We start from the raw sequence: 24,303 nt of genomic DNA, 5'->3' as shown, positions 1-24,303 counted from the left end.
GAGTTCCGGCACAGCATGCACGGCGTGCGGCTGGTTTCTGTTCTTGTTTTGTTTTCTGCAGCAGCATCCCCGTGTCCGGGACCCGGCCCAGTGGGTGCAGACTGGCAGGTGCAGAAGCGGCAGTCCCTGGGCCCCCAAGGGGAGCAGATGCTATGTGAGCCTGGTCCCCGCCTGGCCCTGGCAGAGGGGACTCCTGCGGCATGACCCTGGGAGTTTTCCTGGGAGCCTGCCCCAGAAGTCCACCGAGAACCCGTTCCCCCAGCCCTCCCAGAGATTCTATGAGCACCCGATTCACTGAATTCTATCCTTTTCTTCTTCGATTACTCAGAGTTTTCCATTCTCTGCCACTGAGCGACGTACCATCACACCAGAATCAACTCCCAAGTCCCTGCTCTCACCCAGGGGACTCCATGTGCTCCAGTGCCTGGTTACCCCTCTGCTCGACCTTCCACTTTCCTTTCTTGCTCATTCTGCTCCAGAAACACAGGCAGAAAAATAAGCATCCTGGTATAAGGAAATAGGCAAAGATGAAGATACAGCTGCTCAAGTGCACTCCATGAGGAGTGCTACCCTGGGCAACTACGTCTGCCTCGCCTACAACGATGAGGTGAGATACCACACGTGACAGCGGTCATATGTGTTGCTGGTTCTACAGAAGGACTGCAGGCGCCAACCTCTTCTTGGCGACTCTGGCTTTATCCTAGCTGCTTAGGGTCCCTATCTACCTGCTCCGGTCTATCCAGAGTCAAATTTGGGATTATCGCCGCCCCGACGGCAACACTCTGCTTCCAGGGCATTGTTTTTGGCTTTTGTTTTACCTTTGTGGGATATTCAGAACATTTTCAATAAAAACTAAAAACAAAAAAAGGTTTTAGTTTCTTTCACATGAATCGTTGTTAAGGCCTGCATCCCTCACTTTACATTTATGTTGTTGATAACTGATACTAAGAGGATTTTATATCCGCGTTTGCATAATTTCAACTCGCTGGCACAGCCCACTAAAGGCCCGGTCTCCGCAGGCTTCATGATTCTGAATCTGCCACCCCGGGTATTTGGCTATGAATTTGTCACTGCTCCATTGACCCAATTATTTTAGCTGCCTACAGCCTTAGGGCTCCTAGCTTTGGAAATTCTGCCATAGTGCTGGTGGAGGACTTGGAGGGCAAAATACTTTTTGCAGAAAGCTGTAAAATAAACTCAGTAAATAAATTTTTTCAATAAATTCAGTAAATAATATTTTTCAAATGACCTAGAAATACTTTTGCTGGCAAAAAGGGCATATTCCAGCTTTTAAAAACTGTCAAAATAAGTATGATTGACTATTTTATAATTTTTCCATTTATATTGATTTGGCAATATCCTTCATGATCGTAGATATAAAAATTCTGAACGAATGTGGCTAAACCGATTCAACAGTATATTAAAAGAATCACATCACGACCAAGCACATTTGTCCTAGGAAAACAGGGCTGTATTTGCGGGTATCCATAATAACGCCTATTGAGCTGTAGGGTTTACACGAGACGACAAAGCATTTAGTATAGTATTTGAGCTTAATAAACCCTCAGTAAACATCAGCTATGACAACTACAGATGGCCTAACTTTTTTCCTTTTATTTCCAGAAATACTAGAAAATTAGATAAAGTTCTGGGTATGAGGAAGTCAACACTTGGGAGAAATGATGAGGGCATGGGTCTTGAGACAACTTGTGATGCAGTAAAGGGTGAGTGCAAGGCGGAACCAAGGGCCCTGTCATCATATGAATCCAAAAGGACTGTCCTTGGCCTCCACTCTCATCACTTTTGCATCAGCCCCGAGGAATGCTGGGCTGTCAATATAGAAAGTGAGAGCCAGGCAATCAGATCAGGGAGCTGGGCAGCTGATGACAAATGAGTGCAGCGAAGGAGGGTGGTGAAGGGGACTGAGGCACACGGGGCCTTAGCTGGTTGGAGAGGAGAGGACACGGGCTGACTGGCTATAGGAAAATGAAGAGGTCAAGGAACTGCCATATCCGTGAAAGAGGGAGTAACTAAACAAGAGGTGGAAAGATGGTGGCTGCGGTCATACAGAGGGTGTAGCAGAAACTCAGCTGCCTGTGACACCCATCCCGTCCCTTCAGTACGGGCTCCCTTTTCAGCCTGGCACACTCTCACTAATAGAGTCTACATTTCCCAGACGCCTTTCAACAGGCTAAGTTCTGGTCAGTGAGGGACAAGCGGAAGGGTTGTGCAGAACTTCTGGAAAGTCCCCTGGAAACGGATGAGGTAAACTCTTTCCCCCTTTCCGCCCTTCACCACCTCCATTCCACCTGGAATGCAGACGCAACTCCTGAAGCCTGAGAGGCCATCTTGGCCCCTGAAGCAGCCCACTTAAGGCGGTGAATAATAAGACCGAAGGCCCTGCTGTGTTTCCCAGGTCTGGAATTTTGTTCGCTTTATGTTGTGTTTTATGTGAGGGAGATCTAAAGCTCCATGTGGTTGAAGTTACTGTTACTTTGGGTTTTCTTACAACTCCCAGCTGAACCTTGAGCTAACGCACACAGTGGGACATCATGTTTAAAGATTTCTGAACTGAATCACTGTCTGGCTGTGAGAATGACACGTGCAAGCATATATCTGACAATCGAAAAGCTTTTAATTATAGTAAAATCTGTGCCCTGTAGCTTCCGTCATCAAGCTGTCTTAATCTTTCCCTCATACATCTCAGCACATAGGACTAGTTTTACTGCTTTTCCTCAAGGAGGCATTTGGAGGCAGCAGGTGTGGCTCCAAGTCACCATGTTTACAGGTGGCACATCCTCCAGCTTGTCAAGCTCTCTCTGTGGGGAAAGCTTTGCATTTCTGCGCCATCCTGGGCACTTCCTGTGCACACGGTCCAGTGCCTTATTCTGGACGAGGGCCCTCCTCCATGCTGCCATTCGTCAGTCTCCTCGTTGGAGTCTGAGGACTACAACCTGGAGCAGGTTTTCGTTCCCATGCTTGTATTTAGGGTTTCTTAGCCAAAAGGGAAGATTAAGAAAGGGTCCTAAAGTAAGTCATCTGGCCAGTCGATGCTATTTGGAGCGAGTGGGTATTGTGCACTAAATGTTCGAGTTTCTCCCGGATTTATACATTGAAGCCCTGAGCCCAGTGTGGCCATAAGGGTGTAGATGCAGCCATGAGGATGGAGCCTCCAGATGGGATGAGAGGAAGGGACACCAGAACCTCTGCTCTCAGCCCCGTGAGAATATACAGCAAGGCAGCGTCTGTGAGACAGGAAGAGCACCCTCACCGAGAACCGAATCTGGCACCCTGATCTCCGGCTTCCAGCCTCCGGGCCTGTGAGAAATAACTGTCTGTTCTTTGACCCTGATCCCCCCAACCGCCTCCCGTCTCTGGTGTCTGTTGCCTCAGCCCAAGCTGAGTCAGTGGGCTTCCAGCCAGTGTCTTTCTCAAGGTGCCTACAGCTCAATATTGTCAAAGCTCGAACTGAGTCACTCTTCCCTATGGCGATGATGTATATGTTAAGTCAGGGTACTGAATCTTGCAAGAGACCACTGGATCATGCACACATGCGGATGAGGCAGCCACAGTCATTATCCTATTTTAAGGCCTTACTTGGGAACTTACGTCCACGGTGAACACGTGAATGTGCCTGGAGTTTCTGCTTCTTTATTTAAAAGCCACGTGGATTTGGATTCTTGTCCATATTTTATGCTTCTGCCCAGCCAGAGAACCCAATTTAGCTGTGTTCTGAAGGGTGTGGAATTTCCGCTTCATCAGGCTTTGTGAGGGTAATCATTTAAAATTTACACAAATCACCATAAGCTTTTAGGAGACCTTTTCCCCCTTGCTGGTTAGAGAGACCAGATGCCAATTTTTGTTTCCCAAACAACACATTCAGAAAGAAAACAGCTGCTCTGCCCACCGGTGTTGCCTTTCAAATGCTGATCTGCAGGCTTTGCTATTTCCCACCTGCATACAGCAGGGGACATACTTGGTGTCACATGCTGAGGGCTCAAACCCAGGAGATTCCAAGTTGATGTATGGGATACCAGTGGCAGGTGACAATCCACCCTCTTCACTGGCTCCCAGGGACATTCAGGCAAAAGGAAGAGGGTAAGTGGCCTAAAATCGATACTGGCGCTGTGCCCTCACAAACAGCTGAGGCCCTCAGACATGAGGTAAACCAGAGGAATTCATCCTCTGATTGCACCCCAAGTCTGGGGCTTCGGGACAGGTGTAAACGTGGCTCAGGGACAAAGAGGTGAGAAGAAGATTCTCCGGTCTGGGAGACCTGAGCTGGTACCAGCTGTGACTCCAGCCAAGCACCGTGGCAGGAGGCCAAATCCAGGCCTTCCTTTCACGTACTCTCTCACGCAGGCTCACGTCCAAACCTTCTCACTTGTGTGTGCGTACGGTATCCCAGCAAAGACTGGTGTGGCTGCATGTGTCCAGCACATAGGCTTACAATCAAGATTGTTCAGCAAAAGCCGTCTGAGGTAGCCATGACGCATCATCATGCACATGCTATAGACACAGGTGCGAAGGTCGTGTGGCTGACCTTCACGCAGGGCCACACAGCTAGAAGTGGATGAGCCGGGACACGGGCTCGGTCGGGTCTGACTGACCTCCAACCCCAGTTTTCACTATCCATGCTCTCCCGCTGGCTCCCAACGGCGGGTTTGTTCCATCTCACTTTTCCTCATGGAATCTGGGGGTCAGAGTGGCCCCAGGATGGAGATGGACAGACCTGCCCGGTCCTGCTTGTCACGTTGTCCTGACTCACGTGTGCCTGCTTCTAAATCCGCTCACGTAATTCAACTACTTCAAAATCTGTCACTTCTGTGCTTTGACCATGAGCTAGTCTGGGGCTGATCCTGAAAATAGGGAGACTATTGGATCTACTTCAAGGAAAATTGCATCAAATCTTTCTGGTTCATACGCCATTTGTAGTTATGTGTAGCCACCAGCTTGGTCACCAATATGCTGGTCCCCCACTTCTTGAGAGAGTGCCAAGACCAAGAGAAACTGGCACTGACGTGTGACATGAGCAGAACTTTCAAACAGAGGCATTATATGAATTCACATATTTTTCATGATGTATCTGTACCTTGCTCTGAAGAACAAGGAGTTCCTTCTGACAGAGCCATACGAACGTGCGTTAGCTGCTGCAGTCGGACTCCAGAAATAAAAACGGCAAAACCAAGTGATGAGAGAGACAGCGGCTCTGAGAGGCTCAGCTGAACCAGCATGTTCCCCACCCGCCCAGGGGACAGGTCCCCTCCCAGTCGAAAAGCAGCCCTCCTGCCTTCCAGGGATTCTGCTCTTCTGTCGCATTGCCTCCAGCCTAAAACTATATTGTTTCAAATTGTCTAAATCTATTTTAAATATTAACCGAAGCAACTGTGGATTCTTAAACATCTCCTTAATAGATGGACACCAGGAGTTTCGTAGAAAGAGATGTTGTTGTTGGTTATATTCAAACGGTTTCAAAGCACGGAGTGGGAAATGTGAAAAGAAAATCTGAGCTGGGAATCAGAATCCTGCAAAGCAGACCGAACACAGTAACTCAGACGTTACCGGATAATCAGCCCACCCCATCCGCATTTGGTAGATGATGCGAATGAATGCAGGAGCTGCATCAGTCTGCCAGGGCTCCCGCAGTGGACTGCACATTCGCGGCCTAAACGACAGGCAGTGCCGCCTCCCAGCTTCCAAGGCCTGCGGCTGAAATGGCGGCATCGACGGTGGGCTCCTGCAGGGGACTGGGATGGAAGCGCCTGTCCCAGGCCCCTCTCTCAGGCCTGCAGGTGGCCCTTCGCTCCCTGTGGCTTCACAGTCTTCCTTCTTCGTATGTCTTCTTGTCTGATTCCCCTTTCTTAAGGCCACTAGTCACACTGGATCACAGCCTACCCAATGCCCTCATTTAACGTGGTTACTTCTGTAAGGATCCTGACACCACACGTCACATTCTGAGGAAAATTATGGGTTAAAACTCCAACTTATGAAATCAGGGGGCACGCAATTCAAACCAAAACGACCTGGCATAATATGATCTTATCATTTCTGCCTCCTCTACATTAGAATTCCTTTGTGATTTCATTTATTTGCTTTACCTTCCTTTTATGTGAATAGGTTTATGAGAAATTCACCTTTTATTGCTTCAAAGGAATCTTGGATTTATTCATCAATTGTGGTTTTCACAGTTAATTCTACATTTATTATTAATTTCTTGATTTTCTTATTAATTTTCATTTTTCATTCTCATAGTAAAAACATTCAAAACAATGAATTTAGTTCTCATTACAATTTAGCCAAATAATACATAATTAAACATGAGCTCAGGAATTAGCCTATCTGGGTTCAAAGTTTGACTCTGCCACTAACCTCATAGGGTTATAATAAAAACTTACAAAGATATTTGAGCAGTTTCTGGGACGTGATCAGCACTCAGCAAGCAGCTGGCTGGGGCAGTAGCAGCGACAGTGGAAGTGACGCCAGCTATAAAACCTTGGGCGTGTATGTCATCCAGCCTTCCTGCAGCCACATTTTCTCACATGTAAAATTTAGATATTATGTACTTATCTCAGAGGGCTTTTGAGAAGATGAAATAATATAGTTCATACTGATTTATTTAACATATATTTATTTACTTACTACGTGCCAAGGTACCTGGGAGACATGAGTGAACAAAATACACAAAGACTGCTGCTCACGTCAAGATTATGTTCTAGCAGGAAGAGACAGAGAGGATCAATAAAAATAAATGAAGAAATCACACAGCACGTTAGACAGTGGGGGAGGCCATGTACAGAAATAACAGTAGGACACGAGGGACCAGGAGCAACTGGTGGGTACAGGGGACTGCAGTTTTAAACAGGGTGGTCCGAGAGCCCTCTCTGAAAAGAGGACGAGAACGATGCAGGCAGATCTGTGTTTGAATGGCTAGGGGTCTTCTGGAAGGGAACGAGGTAGTGGCGGAGAGGCACTGGGAGAGCACGGGAACCGAGCCTTTGGGTGACAACTGTCCCTACTCTTTATTTATGGCCACTTCACGTCTCCTTGGCAGCTCTGAGAAACAAGGATAGCCACTTGGCTAAACTGCTGGGACCGGCAAACCACAGCCTGAGGACCTGCGCCTGTTTCTGCAAGGCCCACGAGCTGAGAACGGTTTTCACAGATGAGCATTTCCAATGGATGTGATGACAGAGAACACTAATTTTGTACCCCAACTAAGCAAAATGATATTCCCAAAAGAAGAATTTTATTCTCTTTAGTAGGGCTGTATTACACTTGTACTCAATTTTGTTATTACAATTTGAATTTTATCATTAAAAAAAATTTGTGGAAATTTGTTTTCCCTCCTGTTGTATGAGAACCTATATAATGTTCTTGATTTTGCCTCCTGGCTCACAAAGCCTAAGTAAGGTATTAATTATCTGGTCCTTTACAGAAAAAGTTCATCGCCCCTGAGTTAATGGAGTAGGCTGTCCCCACTGCTGCGACTCTAGTTCACTCAGCTCATAACACGACTGACCACTGCAGAAGCCAGGCCTTGCAGCGATAAGAGGCAGTGAATGGAAAGAATCTGCCAGCGCTGGTCTACTCACAGTCAGCAGCGAACAGGCCCCTGGGAGAAACGAGGAGCCCCTGACCCCAGAAGTTCCTCGAGCCAGTTTAACACAGACTTACACCTCGATTCTTGTTTTGACTCCACCTGGAGTGTCGCCAGCCTCCCCCTCCTGGGCAGGTGCTACCCCTGGGTTCGGCAGCTCTGCTGACTCCCAGCCTTCCTGGGGCTGCTCACCCTCTACCTGCATTATCACGTCGTGACAACGCAGAGGGTGGCCTGGCGTCCCAAGTTACTCTGGCAGCTGGGCAATTTTTCCCCAATGAGACTAATACTAGCTAGTTTACACTGATGTTGTGTGAAAGTCAAATTAACTTTCTAAGATCCAAATTATATAAAGAGCTACATTACAGAGCTCTCTTTATAGCTTATACATCAATTAGCATGAAACTGACCAATGCTTTCTCGCTATGCTATTTTTTTAAAATACTAATTGATCTTAATTTCCTCCTCAGTGATATGTCCTCCAACACATCTGTGCTCATCTTGCATTAAAGTCCAGGTAAGCAGAATTTTAAATGCTGAAGAGTTTTCAGGCAGAGAGCATCACATGCACAGTGGTCAGAGCTATGAGGACATGTGCTATGTTGCCTGGAATGAGGGGCTAATTTTTGGTTTGTGACTGAAGCATCAGCTGAGCCGGAGATAATAAAGTTTAAATAGTATCATAACGAGTTTGAGTTTTCTTATGATTACTATGAGCAAACACTCAAAGATTTAATCGGGTTCATCTTTAAAAATATCATTTAACAACTGAGTAGAGGATGGATTGCAGAAGGGGAGAGATGCAAAAGCAGAAGCAAAGACACCAGCTGGAGTCCAGAGTGTGCTGAAATAATCCTGACTAGAAATAGTGAGGCAACAGTGAGGAGTGGATGAATCGAATATAAAACGTTTATGCATCAAAGGACATTATCATGAAAGTAAAAAGACAACCTGCAGAATACAAGAAAATATTTGCAAATTTTATATCTGATAAGGTTATAGTATGAAGAAGATATAAGGAACTCATACAACTCAACCGCAAAATGACGAACAACCCAATTTAAAAATAGGCAAAGAATTAATTATAATGGACATTTCTCCAAAGACGACATATAAATAAATGGCTAACAAGCATATGAAAAGATGCTCACCATCATTAATCGCTAGGCAAATCCAAATGGAAGCTGCAACGCAATACCACTGCACTGGCTGCAAGTTTTTAAAAACCCAGAAAACAAATTCTGGCAAGGATGTGGAGAAAACGGAACACTTGCGCATTGCTGGTGGGAATGTAAAATGGTGCCGCCACTGTGAAAAACAGTTTGGTGGTCTCACAAAATGTTAAACACAGAATCACCACATGACCCAACAATTCCACTCCTAAGTATAGACCCCAAAGAACTGAAAACAGGGACTCAGATACCTGTCACGGCAGCATTAGCTGTTCGACCTCAGCTAGGGAGATCAGCATCGAGTGATTCAAATTCTTCCACTCAGTACCTGTCTACTTCTGACCACAGGAGAGCCACAACCATTGATTTTGGAGTTACAGATATATTTTAACGAGGAGGCAAACCCACAAATAAAGAAGCTGTGACCAGTGAGGATAACTGCGCATACAATGGAACAGTGTCCCACCACGAAAGGGAACGCATTTCTGAGACACGCTACGATGAGATGAACCTTGAAAACATTACGTGAAGTGAAATAAGCCAGACACAAAGGGACAAATACTGTATGATTCTGCTTCCATGGGATTTTTATAATGGGCGAATCTGTAAAGACAGAAAGTAGATTAGAGGTTATCAGGGGCGGGGAGGGGACACAGAGACGTACTGCTTAATGGGTAGCATTTCTAGCTGGGTTTATGAAAAAGCTGTAGACATCGATAGCGGTGATGGTGGCACACCACTCTCCATGTAATTAACACCATTGGATTGTATGCTTGATTATTAAATAGAAAATTTTTGGTTATACATGTTTCATTAAAATTATAAAAAATATTTAACAGAGACATCAAGGAAGATAGGAAGCGGCTGCCTTTGGGTATCAGAGAGGGAAGGGAGTGTGAGCCTGACATACCTTCAGCTCTTGGTGGAAGTGAGTGACCTTCATATACATTATTTTATTCCAATCGGCATCATTATTACTCTCTTATCTGACTCTTGAATGCATTTCTCTTAAGAGCATGATGCCGCCCATACAAATGGCACTTCAGGGTGTCACTGTGGGAGGCTCTAACGTGTCTGGATCACGGAGAGGATGCAATGAGTGACAGTAAATTGTTCACACAGTGGAGCAGAAACACAGATTAAGGCAGAAACTCCGAGCTTTTCTGGCCTGCCCAGGGCACCCTTACTAATTTGAAGTTATGTCATCTTCAATAACACACGAAAACTCTGATCCTTCCTATACAGCTCTGTCCCCGCGTCCTTCCAATTACTGATGTCACGAGATTACATCTTTATACGTTGTGTGTTCAAAAACATAGACTGATAATTGTTGTTTTATGCATTAGTCTCTTAGATTATGTAGAAGGCAAAATGTGGAGTTATAAACTAAAGTTACAGTAATACTAGCTTTTACACTAGGTTTTTTTACTGTACTAGTAAAAAATGTAATCTTTTAAATCATGTAGAAAATGAAAATTAGTTACAAATTTGTTACAATAATAACTAGTGTTTACAATTTACCTGTACTGTAATTTACCTGTACTGAGATCTCTATTTCTTCACGCCACTTGAGTCACTGTCCAGTGTCTTTTCAGGTCACTTAAGAGGACTCCCTTCAAAATCTCTTGCAGGGCAAGTCCAGTGTTAACAACTCCCACAGCTTTTATTTATCTGTGAATACTGAAATTTCTTTCTCGCTTTTGAAAAACAGTTTGTGAGATATGGGATTCTTGATCGATGGGTTATTTTTTATTTTCGGCATTTTGAATATGTCAGCCTTTGCCTTCTCAAGTTTCTGATAGGAAACATGCTGATATTCTTACTGAGGAGGCTTCATATGTGATGAGTGGCTTCTCTTGCTGCTTTCTAGATTGCTTCTTTGTCCCTACGTTTTGATAGTTTGACTGCCATGTGCCTTGATTCAGGTGCCTTTGAATTAATCCTGCTTAGAGTTCACTGAGCTTCCTGGAAGTTTATATCCATGTCTTTCATCATATTTGGAAAGTTGTTCTTTCAAACCTCTCTGCCTCTTTCTCTCTTTTCCTTCTGAGATGCCCACAATGTGTATGTTGATTCTTTTGATTGTATCTCACAGGTATTTAGCCTCTGTTCACTCTTTATTTTTTTTTCTGTTCCTCAGACTCTATAACTTCAATTGTCTTATCTTTAAGTTTGCTGATTCTTTCTTCTGCCCCCTCAAATATACCTTTTAATCTCTCTAGTAAATGTATTTATTATTGCATTTTTCAGTTTCACAATTCTTTTATGTCTTTTAGATTTTCTATCTATTTATATTTCTGTTTTGTTTATACATTGTTTTTCTTTTTATTTCTCTGTGTTTTTTCTTTAGTTCTTACAGCACCTTCAAGACAGTTGCTTTAAATCTTTGTAGTAATAGATATCCACCATCTGGTCTTTCTCCAGAATAGTCTCTGTCAGCTTTTTCTTTTTCTCTGAATGGCCCAAGCTTCTCTGCTTCTTGTTATGCCTTTTGGTTTGTCTGTTGCTGTGGTTATTGCTGAAAACTGGACGTCTGAATCCGGTAATGCAGTAACTGCAAATCAGATCGTCCTCTTTCCCTAGGACTTGCTGTTTGTTTGGTTTTGCTGGTTAATGTCATAGGTTGTATTCATGCTGGGGATGAAAAGCTAAGGTCTTTACTGGTCTTTACTGAGACTGTACCTTTTCTTGGGCATGTGAGGTGACTTTCTAAATTTTCCCATATATGGAGTTGCTTTTGAAGATTCTAGTTCTTAACTGCTTGGTTCCCAAAAGCGATAAAAAGAAAAATGAAGAGGGAGAAACATATCAGCTCTTTAAGTTCCCTGGAAGTCACTTCACCTGGAAGGGCAAAGGTCTGCAATACCGGAGGCTGTGCCGTCACGGCTGCTGGCCTCTTTGTCTGCAGGTCTGTGATAAGCTGCAGCAATTCGCTCTCAGAACACAGACCCTGACACCTGGAAGAAAGGGTGCTCGTTGCCCACCCTGGTTCTTGTAAGCTGCATGCAAGCTGCTCCTGAAACACACGCACAGCTGCCCACCACAGGTCTGGGTAGTGGGCATGGGCAGCTGCCACTGAGCTCAGCCACTGAGCTCAGAACTAAAATGGACTGAAATTAACCTCACTTTAGACATCCAAGCCTTCCCCTAGGAGTCGCAGCCTTCAATGTCACGGAGTTCAAAAACAGTTCCACCAGACAGATTCTGGTGCTTTCTATTCCACCATCTTCCCAGATTCCTTATTCAGGGTGACTTACTTTTTACAAAACAGAATATAATAAGTGTGAGGGAGGATTCAGAGAAACTGGAACCCTCACACATTGCTGGTGAGAATGTAAAATGGTGCAGACACCATAAAAAGCAGTTTTACAGTTCTTCAAAAAGTTGACTATAGACTATCATATGACACAGAAAGTCCTCCTTAGGTATGTGCCCAAAAGGATGAACACAGGGACTTGTACATAAACGTTCACAGCAGAATTATCTGCAATAACCAAAGGTAGAAACAACTCAAGTATCCACCAACAGGTGAATGGATAAGCAAACTGTAGTATAAACAGATGATGAAATACTATTCAGCCTTAAAAAGAAATACAGTAATGATAGATGCTACAGTGTGGATGAACATGGGGAAAATATACCAAATGAAAGACAGAAATAAAAGGTTGCATACTGTATAATTCCATTTTTATGAAATATTCAAAATCTGTAAATCCGGAGACACAGGCAGCAGAGAAGTGGTTCCCAGGCTGAGGGGAGACGTGAAGGGGAATGACTGCCTAATGGCGGGAGGTTTAAAATAGTAAGAAAAGTATTTTGAAACCAGAGTGAGGTGGTCGTGCACCACTGCAAATGTACTGTGTCAGTGAATTATTCACTTTAAGGTGGTTAATTTTATGTTATGTAGAGTTCACCCCAATTATAAAAAGAAGGGGATTTGGCGGGGTTTAGAACCATGGTTCTAGTAGTCACAAACCCCGATCAATAACTAAATATTACTGATATTTCTAATTTGAAAGAAAGACTTTTGCAGATGATCTGACAGATAGGCAGTTAAGCATTTTATTTGTCGTGGCTAGCAATACACTTTGGAACACTTCCAATCAAAAGGGCTCAAGCGAGAGTCCTCGGGGCCGGGGTCTCAGGCTGTGGGGGAAACTCTGCTTCTTGCTCTCACTGGCCATCTACTCAGCACCGGGGCTGCTGCCCACAGTGCCTCATGGGACGGTGTTCACAGCCCAGCAAATGGACGAACCGAGACTCAGCTCCACATGCTGCTGCCCCTCGTTCGATTTACTGTCTCCGTGGAAAACTTAATCATGAAGCGGGTGACAGAAAGAATAGCTGCTATTTGGGCAACTAAAAATGTAGTCTGGAAGTAAAGTGAGAACTTGTGGGAATATTCTTACACTAATTAGTGGTCAAGGAAAATGTCATCACTTAAGAACTAAATAAACCCTGTCAGCTGACCATTTATATCACAGCTGGCATAGGTCACGGCCCTTACAGATTTTCCCACTTTTATGAAAAAATTATGCCTCAGTCTAGGCTGTAAAGAACACTAAAATACAAGGGCTACAGGTCTTGGCTCCCCTCGACTGAGGAGACAAGACCTTTGAGTGACGTCCCCATGGTTTCATGCCTGATGGGTATCAGACAGGTGCCCCAAACCAATATACCAGTGTTGCTGTCCACAGCTCGCCACGTGTCTCCTTGTGACTCAGCATTTAAATTGTTCTCTGACAGGGCCACAATGGAGTCTGGCCCCTCCATTCCGTCTCTCTCCCATGTCCTCTCTCAGAGATGTTCTTAATATTTGCTCCTAAAGTTGACACGTGGTCCCCAAAGCCATAATCTTTTGTAAGATGTGCATACTTTTCAGAGAACATTCATTTCCTAGTATCTAAGAGAAATATTTACGTTCCCAAGGAGGCACAAACAAATATAACCTGTGGAAGCATTTTCATAGGAATGTAAACACTGGAGACAATACAAATATCCACCAACAGAATTATTATATGAATTATTAAATAGCCATATTGTGGAATATTATCTCTTAGTTAAAATGTCTGAAATGGGTCCACATAGTTACTTGAAGATTTCCAAAATGTACCATTAAGTGAAAGTGTATGTTACAGCACATACACACAGGGTCCCCTCTCCACAAACCCAAATGGAAATGAAACCTGAATATGTACGTTTAGTTTGTCGATACCTGCAGATGGAGTAAAATGATGTGCGCCAGACTGTTACAAGTGATGTCTAAGGCAGGTAGTGGGAATGACAGGCAGAAGAAAGAGAGAATTTCACTTTTTATTCCCTATGATTGCTTATTATTTGACTTGTTAATAATGTGAATGTATTAACATATTACCATGTAAATTTGTCCAGAACAAGGCTTGTGTTTATGAAATGCAAGGCATTACTGAAGAAAAAACAACACAGTAGACCCAGACAGACGGCACACGCGCATCCCAACGACCGCCGTTAACACCAGGGGCAACACCTTTTTTTTTATCACTGAAAGTGAGGCTCTTAGATCTTTACATGGGTAACGAGCAGCAGAACCAGGGAGCAGCATCAATGCGCCCCACGTTTTAAGTAAAGGTATGAAAATGTCAGAGGGAGAGAGAGGGGAGGCAACATGTGAGTTAAGACCCAGCAGTTTTGTGGCTTTCCTCCCCATTATGTTAGCCTTGTTGCATGAAACGGAATGAACATTTAGAAGCAGCTGCACTGGAGACGTGGGCCTAGTTCTATTCCTCTAAATTCAGGCCAGCATGATGTGGACTCCAGGTGGCCCTGGAGGCCATGACTCTTGCCACTGGCCTTTTTTTTCTCCAGAATACCACATGTGTAATGAAAGGAGCCACTCGGGTGCACAGTGAGAATAGCAAGAGCTGGCTCCTGTGAGGGCCATCCGTGTGCCGGGGTTTGAACCCACGTGTTTGACAAACGTTAACTCAGTCCCCGTGATGCCTCTGTGACTGAGGGTAATGGCGCCCAGTTTATTGAATCCGCATCAAGACTCCAAGAGCTTAGAACTGGAAGAGATCCCAGAAATACAGAAGTTAAGTTGCTTAAAAAAAAAAAATCTAGCACAGATAAGGAGAGATTAAACTAGGTGGAAACAGAACCCAGGCCTTTCATTCTAAGACATTGCTTCATGGATTGGCTGACGCTTGTCCTCTAACTCCTCTCTCACAAAGCTAAGTCAGGCGCCATGGAAAATTCTATTCTTTTCTTGAATAGTTCAGGTAGAGCAGGAGTCACTTATGTAACCAAGCCAGGCTGTACTCAATAAACACGACTTCCAAATCCTCACTTAATGGGTCACAAATCTGTAGCTGTCTCAGAGCACACAGTTCTCCCTCCAACGAGTTCTTTCAAGAAATACTAAAATTATTCTGCTCACCCTAAAAATGACTTCCTTCGATGTTCCTAAACCATGCTGATGATTTATCCCTGTGAAGATAACAGCCTACTAAAATGTTAACTTGGTTCTAAGAAATATGGACTTGTTGCATCAGACTGTATATTTATTGATCAGAAAGTTTTCACCTCAGCCACCAGCAACCAGTTTTTGTCATCGCTGTCATCACCACTGCGTGCGCTGGCCTAGCACAAATCTGGAATCCACACGGCACTGCGTCAGCACCGAAGTCTGCGTTCGTCAGAGTCGTTAAGACAGCGTGGTAATTGTGAGTTTGGGCTGTTACTATTGGAGGTTAATTTATGATGAGATGGTAAAAGACAGGAAAGGAGAAGTGAGAAATAGCCTGTGCTAACGAGAGGGCTGCGTCAGGCAGGGTCTAGGTAAAAACCGCATTCTGGCAGAACAGGAATTAGAGTTACTGGAAAGGCTGAAGAACAGACCTTGAAAAATGGGTAGGAGAAAGGGCTACTAAAGCACAGCCAGACAACAGCTGAAACCCTGTGACAGAGTGAATCCGGTGAGGACACCTCTGTCACCATCACCAAACACTGGCTGCCTGAGATTTTCCCCTCCCTGTGGCCACTGCTGTATTCTACTTTGTATCCTGGACTGTGCCACCACACCTCTCCAAGTGCCCTGCTGCCCACGCCTGCCCCAGAATGAGCTGCACATAGCTCCTCTTTATTGGATCATAAGCTCCCAATTCGCCGACCGAGGAGGTGTTTCTGACTGGTGATGCCTGGGTCATATGTCCTCTCCCCAGTAATAAGAGAATCAGTGACTGAAAGCACCTGACACTTCAGCTTCCAGAGTGGGAAGGAGGCTCCTCCTCTGGGTAGGGTATTCCCCAAATGTGGGAACGAAGAGTGGATGCTGGACATCCAAAACTGGTGGATGCTAAATATGCATGTAATACTCTCTTTGGATGCTCAAATAACACAGAGATTTATACTGGGCAGGAGAGGAAGGAGGCAAGAAATGCCGTTTCAGTCATCTGACTTTTCCCCTACCACTAAAAAATGAGCTTATCCTCATCTCCAAAGTAGGACAACCTTACGGTATAATTAGTTAATAAATTAGCTCCAGATCCTGGAACTCTGGATGATGTCCATTTTCCCACTAGTTCTGTCATGTTATCATCTCAACAGTTTATAACCTATGGGCTAAACTTTAAAGTTAAAATCAACAACACACCCTTTATAAAACAATATGAAAAGGGGAGTAGCAATAAGTAATCCTCATATATAAACATGTAGGTGCTTGAGCAAGAAGAGTGTATGAAGATGCCAGAACCCTCATCTCTGCACCAGTCACAAGGCCATGGATCGGGCTGTTATCAAAAGCCCATTAACTCTTACTCTGGACTTGTGGGACAGGTGGTAACCTGCAGGGTCACCTGAAGTTCCACGGAACCGCTTTCTGTGCCGTTACAAGTATCAGCCTTATTTCCTTTCGACAATCAGAATCAGTCACCTCAACCAACGCCAAAATCCCCATTCCTTTTTGTTGCCCACTTGTTAATCAGTAAGAAAAGCCTGAAATGACCAGGTTCCATTTTGGGATTCCAGGATGAATGTCACTGTACCTGTCTGTGATGTCATTACAGGGCTTGTCGTCAATGGTGCCTGATCTTCCCTTTAAGCAAGATATTCTGGGCTTCTGAAATGACTTAGGTCTGGGAATCAGCGGAAGACTGTGACTACCGTGGGCTTTCGATCAGTACTTTATTCCATATGAATGCTGGTGATATTTTAATTAGCTTTCTGGCCACTGAGCATCATAGCAGTTTCTGTCCCCAAATGCTGGCTGGAGTTTTACTGTCTCTCTGCCCCAACCGGGTCAGATTGTCTCAGACTGCCTGGTTGTCTTTAAGGCCTACAGCCACTTCTCTGTCTGTCAAGTTTCTGTCTCTAGCTGAGTCTAAACTGGAAGAGAAGAGCGAAGAGAAGGAAAACGAAACGAAATTATGAAGAAGATATTGAATAGGTTTCAACCAGCTAGAGAACCAGTCTCGGGGAATGGGCAGAAAGGACGAGAGTTGGAAGCAATCGACGTTGTACTTTCCCCTCCCGTCTTCTCCCAAGGAAAGACTGTTTGGTGAGGGCACCATTCCTGCCCACCACTGTCACCCCTGGCAATGGATCCAAGATGCCATGGCCATACCACTGCCTCCAGTGACTGTGGGGACCCAGCACTGTGACTGACTCTGTTTCATGTCCCCACAGAGATTATTTATGGCCCCCACCTCGTCCTCTTTCAAGTTTCTGATTCAAGATCGAAAACTGATGCTCCTGACTGGTAAATCAGTGCTCTTCACATGTTCATGCTTGAGCTACCAATAAATAAATAAATAAATAAATAAATAAATAAATAATCCGTAGCTGGAATTTTCAGCTTCCACATGTACAGGCTTGACTTGTTCCCATACAGACTTACAAGGTGGTAAATTTTCAAACGTAAGAGTTCAAGTTCCAGATAAACCAAAAAAATAACAAGTGTCTGTTACAAAGGAATGAGGGCATGTGTTGGGGATCACATGAACCAGAACTAGAACTGAATCCAGTGACATCTAGTAGTGTGGAGCTCTGCACACCAGCTGACATTACCCTCAGGAAAAGAAGTAGATGTACAATTATTGTTTTTTTTAAACAGTAGATATTTTTACTATACTGTGGTTACTGTTTAAGATACATCATCCAAAACTTTCCCACATTGCTCATCCATCATTTGATGACAAAACAGAACATTCTGCTCCTTTTGCTTGGTTTTTCTTTCTCAGTCTGGCAGAGATATACATGATTTCAAGTGATCTGGTATTTCCTTTCTTTTATCTTTTTGCTATTGTTTTTTCTATAGCTTATTATTTTGGTAAATAGGGTCTATTTTTGAATTTTATTATTTCTGCATTTAAAAAAAACTTCATACTCTTTCTGTTTCAGTCATGAGAAGCTGATTTTCTCCTAAGGAACGCACTTGTCACTGCAGCTGGGTCTGATCACCCGCCTTCCATCTGTCTCCCTGACAGGCAATGCTCCTTATACAAAAACCTTCCTCAGATCCTCTCTACCTCAGAACAAAGGATTTGGGGGAGCCCTTTATTGAAAGGCTATTCTTCATCCAGAAAAAGAAATACATCGACTTCCTAGTTTCACATCTCTAATAGTTCTAGACTTTCCTTCAGTGCTATAAGGCTTACTCTTGCAACCATCTCTGCACACATCCAATTTTCTCATTACCATACCCTGCATTTACATAATACTCAACATTATCACACTTTTACAGGTAAAGAAGCAGACATCCAACAAGATTAAATAACTTGCCCTTGACCTTGCAGAAAGCAGTGGTGGAGTCAAGATTCAAGTGCAGGCTTCCCCATTCCGTGTCTCTGCACTTTCTAGTCTACACAGGTCTGACGTACGTGCGTGCACAGTAGATGTTTGTTAGATATAAGCAGAACTTGATAAATTAAGTCAAACTGCATCAAAATATATGTATGTTCCCTGGATGACCTCTGGGTATATGAGCCAGGGATATTTAAATCCATTAATTAAGATTTGCTGTTGATATTTACTGAGTTCTAATTAAACATCCAGCTTACTTGGGAATTTGAATTCACTAGCAGCCCAGGTTGTTTTTATCACACAGAGCAGCTCTTTCCAGCCTTCTCCTCTGCTATGCACAGGTTGATTTCCTGTGCTGCTGCTCATCCCTTTAGAGTCACAAAATGACTTCTGCGGCGTCAGGCATCACATCCTCAAACCAAAATCCCCACCAAGGAAGGAAAGGGCAGACAAATGCTTCTGCTTCCTAAGGCCCTCTCTTTTTATTTTGGAAGAAAATCCTTGCTGGAAGTCCCCTGGAATATTTCCTTCATTTTGCTTAGCTAAAGAGGCAATGGGGAGACTGAGTTTCTAGGAGAGAGAAATGGGGTTCCCAGACTGTTTTCGACTGATTATATATGATAGAGGCTGACACAGGGTCTGCCTTTCCCTGAGATCAAAGGATTTCCTTCTGCTACCTGAACTAATTATGGTCTGTTAGAGAAAAGAAGGAAACAGCTGTTGAAAAGACAATAAGTAATTTCTGGGACCTGCCACTGAGACATGGGCTCCATGAGGTAAGCATTGCTAACCCTCAACACTTAGCATATTCCTGGTAAATACTGGGTTCTCACAACAACCAAATATAATGATGAAACTATTATATCCAGTTCATCATCCAAATGATCAGTCTTTACAACATCAAGCATCAGGTACTTAGGACCATTTTTTCTCTCTATCTCACTTCGTCTCCCTCTTTTTTTCCCACCTCCTTGCCCTAAGTCTTACCTAACATAATTACCACATTCTCTGTTCCAGTCAGGGTTCTTGGACACAATGACCGCAGATTCTGAGTCATGACCCACAAAGTGCCTCAAGTTGCCTCATTAAAGCCAGTTCCTCTCAAATTCTAAAACCCTGAAAATGACTTTGTTTCAAATAACACTCATTAAAAATCATGTCTTAAAACTTCCTGTCTCAGCTCTGAAATGTAAAGAACCTGGAAGGTATCACTCATGTCCTTTCAACAAGAAAAGCTGGACAAACTGAAAAACAGTGACTTCTTGGACCCACCGGAGAACCGAGGCCACAGGACAATGTGTCACCCTAAAATCTGGGGAGTCAGACGAATCCAGATAGTCATAGCCAAAAACTGCTTACCTGGAGCAGAAGCTGCTGGAGTCACACCCGTGGGAATACTAAAGTAGAAATTTTGATGAATTGCTGGATACTAAGTGTGCAGTAGCATGAGAATTTCCTCGGGACTGTGATCTAAGGAGGGGGCACAGCTATATGAGCTTTATCTCCACAAATCACACCAGGATCTCATGATGACAGAGAACCTCACCAGGTTCCCAACTCTGGAGGGAAGGTGAGGTGTAATGCTTGTGAAAAAGGCCCAGACTTTCTCTGTAACAAAGGTCTTCTCTCCAGAGGGAAAAACTACCAGAGCCTTGTCCTGGAGCTGAGGAGGAAGGCCATGCCTTTGATGCCTGTCCCCTTCTAGCCATCTTGTCTCATCTAATGTGTATGCGGAAGGAAACTATATAAAAACACGTGTGGTCATAGGCTTCAGACACAGACCCTATTGGGTACTTAGAATTAACTGGAAGATTCTAGAATGTTCCTTCTCCCACATTCTTTACCTCCACATCAACAGGGCTCCCGTATAATAAGAGTTACAGCTGAAAGCTGCAAAACACAGACTGTCTCACACAAGCACCAATAGAATCCCAAAGTCAACAAGAGTGACAGAAACAAGGACACTAAAAGAACTGGAAGCCTCCAGAACCTATGGCTACAGCAAACATTAAAAACAGCGAAGCTCCCAGCCAGATTAACGTAAAAGCTGACGCCGAAGGACTATTTACCTCAGTTTCAGTTCCTATTACCCAACACATCATGCCCGGAAAAATTTACAAGTTGCACCAAAAGGCAGGATAAAAACAGTTCGGTGAAACAAAGCAAGTACCAGAGCCAAATTCAGAAATCACACAGACGTTAGAGTTACTAAATCATTTAAATTAAGTTGAATACATTATAGTCAGTAATGGAAAAATCCGACAATAGGCAAGAAGAGCTAGGTAAGGTAAACAAACTGTAAAAACTGTAAAAAAAAAAATCAGCAAAGGAAAATTATAGAAATCAAATCCATTGTAATAGAGAGGAACAGTACCTTGGACGAGCTTCACATCAGACTGGACACAGCAGAAGACGGAATCAGTGAGCCTGAATACAGGTCAACTCCTGGACCTGAAAATCAAAGTCGAAATCAAAATAATAATAATGACAATAAACAGATCACAGGAGATGCAAAAGATGCACGACGGAAATACCAGACGGCGAATTAAGAGATAAGGGCTCAAAAAGGTTTTTAAAGCAATAATAGTGTGGTAACGCATGGCGCGCGGAGCACATCTGAGAGGGACAAATGTCGAACCACTACTCCGAGGGTCTGTGACTCACCTCAGACTCGACAATACTGTATGCCAAGTATACTTTAATAAAAGTAAACAATAATGAATAAAATCTATAAACAAGACGCTGAGAACTTTTCAAAATGTGTGACCACTAAACACAGACCCAAGAAACCCAGAGAAATCACGAAAAAAAGGAAAACAAGACCGCAGAGCGCCGCACCTGGAGCGCAGTCAAGCCGCAAAGAGGCGACAGCGGCGAGGAGGGGGTCGTGCCAGGCGCGGCCCGCGGGGCCAGGACGGCGACGGTGACGCCGGAAGTCCCCTCAGGCCGCGGGACCGGGCGACAGCGAGCGCGGGCTCCCCTCTGGCGACAGCGAGCGCAGGCTCCAGCAGCGCAGAAGCGGTGGTCGCGCCCCTCGGGCGCCCTGCGGCCCCTGTGGCCCCTGCGGCGGGCAGCGCGGGAGGGAGGCTCGCGCGAGGCGCGAGGCGGCGCGAGGCGCGAGGCGCGAGGCGGCCGCGGAACCACCCTGCTCCCGGCAGCCAGATCGCGCGAGATCTCCCGGGTTGCCGGGCGCGCGCGGGAATCCCAGGATGAGCGGCATCTGCATGCCTGGGCGCTGGATCCCCGAGGGCCCGGGCTGGTCCGCAAGGGTTCTGGCCCACGCCGCCCGCCAAGCAAAGCTGTAGCCTTCCAGGAAGGAGAAGGCCCCAGGGCAACTGCTCTGATGGGGAACCCCAGGGCCCCAACCCCTGCCCCCCAAAACCCAAGCCTGAAGCAACCCAAACGCACCATTCCGCTGCCCATCCTCGGCCAGGTGGTTCTCTCAGCAGCGGCAGGTGTCTAGAATTCATCCCTGCATCCAGTGAATCATCCTTCAAAAGTGAAAGGAAGCTAAAGACCTTCACAGTCGCACAAACTCGGGAGTAATTCGTTACCAGCAGACCTTCCCTGAAAGAAATGTAATAGAATTCAGGGAAGAAACACAGTTCTACAATAATATGTGGAGACTTCAAAACCCCTATCTAACTAATCGATACGACAACCAGACAGAAGATAAGTAGGGAAACAGAGGGCTTTAAAAACAGTAAACCAACTAGAACACAGATATATAGAGCACTCTACCCCAAAATAATACGACCACCATTCTTTTCAAGTGAAATGAAAGAAACAGGAAAATTCACAAATGTGTGAAAATTGAGCAGCACTCTTCTAACCAATGGGTAAAGAAGAAATCACAAGGGAAATTAGAAAATACTTAGAGATAAATGAAAATGAAAATACAACATACCAAAAGTTACAGGAGGCAGCAAAAGCAATGCCACAGGGGAAATTTATAGCTACATATGTTACATTTAAAAAGTTAGAGAAGCCAATCTAAAAAAGCTACATAATGTACAATTCCACTTCTGTGACATTATGGAACAGGCAACAGTATAGAGATGGTAATCCGGTCAGCGGTTGCCAGGAGCTTGGATGGGGGTGGAAGATTGAATAGGTGAAACACAGAACTTTTGGGTAATGAAACTGTATGATACTTAATGGTGAGTATGAAGCATTAAGCATCAGTGTCTGCAAATTTTTAAAAAGTCATTTAGGGGATCAGAGATACCAGAATGGAATGGAGAATGTGATGAAAGACTCTAAGTGTATGAAACAACTTCATTGAAGGGAAAGGAGGAACAAGATGCTGACCTAAATAACTGGTCATTTAAAGGCAAAAGGAATTGTACGCAAGTGCTGTACTCTAGTCGATAGCATTTCCCACAGGGACACAGGTTACCCATTCTGAAACCACTCCCCTGGAACTGAGCAATTCAATAAATGGATGGAGATACGAAGAGCCAGGATTCTCACTTTTGGAGTGAGAAGTGACAAATAAATGAGGGAAAGAGGCTAGAAGGATCCATGCGGTCATGGACTACAGATGAAAACATGGTGTATGTATAGTACATGATCTACAACCTAAAAACCACACTCACTACAGCACTTATCCTAATTTCAATATTAGCTGTAAGCCTAGCTTACGAATGAACCTGAAAAGGACTAGAATAAGATGAATTATGATAACTAGTTTAAGCCAAAACAAATGATTTAGACTCATTAAGCTATGATCGATCTCATAATTATCAAGTGTCTATATTAACACTAGATTAGCATTTGCAATATCCCTTACAGGCTTACTAATATATCAGTCCCATTTGCTACTGTCGCTACTATGCTTAGAAGGCATAATACTGCCAGTATCTGCAATAGTAACTGTTATAATTCTAAGTACTCACACTAGCTAGTGTAATACCAATCATCTTATCAGTATCTGCTGCTTGCAAGGCTGCACTGGGGTTATCGCGTCTAGTTAAAGTAGCCTGCGCTTTCAGTATTGATTACATACAAAATCTCAATCTCATTCAAGTTAAAAATCATTATTCCAACCATTATATTAGTACTGCTCACATAACCATCAAAAAACAATATGATCTGAGTCAATACTACAGCTTATAGCCTATTAATTAGCTTTATTAGTCTGTTTGTACTAAATCAGCCCAACGATAACAGCCTCTTCTCTGACCCCTCATCAACACCTCTATTAATACGGACAACATGGCCTCTTCCACTAACACCCACTGTCAGCCGATTTCACTTATCTAAAGAATCTTTAACCCGAAAAATACTACTTATTACTATAGTAATCTTATTACAAATGTACCTAATCATAACACTTGCTGCCACAGAACTAATGCTATTTCATTTTATTTGAAGCAACACTAGTACCAACCCTAATTAGTATCACCTGCTGAGGAAATCGAGAACAATTAAATGCAGGACTTTACTTCCTGTTTCATACAGTAACGGGACCACATCCACTTGTCATTGCACCGATCTCTATGCAAAACCCTATGGGCTCTCTAAATTTCCTATTCATCCAGTACTGAATTCAACTGCTACCTGATTCTTGATCTAACACGATCCTATGACTAGCAAGTATATTACCGTTTATAGAAAAAATATCTCATTATGGCCTTGCTGATGACTGTCAAAAGCACACGTAGAAGCTCCCGTCTGGCAGTACAGTTCTTGCAGCCATACTACTTAAACTGGGAGGCTACGGCATGTTACAATCATGAGAATATTAACCCCTCT

General features: G+C 44.0%; 1 protein-coding gene across 1 annotated transcript in view; it reads left to right on the top strand.

Annotated features, from left to right (window-relative positions):
- The first annotated feature begins 556 nt into the window (after positions 1-556).
- The window catches only part of RXFP2 (relaxin family peptide receptor 2), a 105,688-nt gene continuing 81,941 nt past the window's right edge, over positions 557-24,303 (top strand). Inside the window, exon 1 of the mRNA XM_039863320.1 lies at positions 557-607. Within this exon, the coding sequence (XP_039719254.1) occupies positions 557-607 (51 nt within the window). The remainder of the gene's footprint in view (positions 608-24,303) is intronic.

This window comes from Pteropus medius, unplaced genomic scaffold, assembly GCF_902729225.1.
Source record: "Pteropus medius unplaced genomic scaffold, Ma_sr-lr_union100, whole genome shotgun sequence".
Taxonomy (NCBI): Eukaryota; Metazoa; Chordata; class Mammalia; order Chiroptera; family Pteropodidae; genus Pteropus; species Pteropus medius.
Note: the sequence above shows the minus strand (reverse complement) of the source record. Positions and strands in the feature narration are given on the sequence as shown.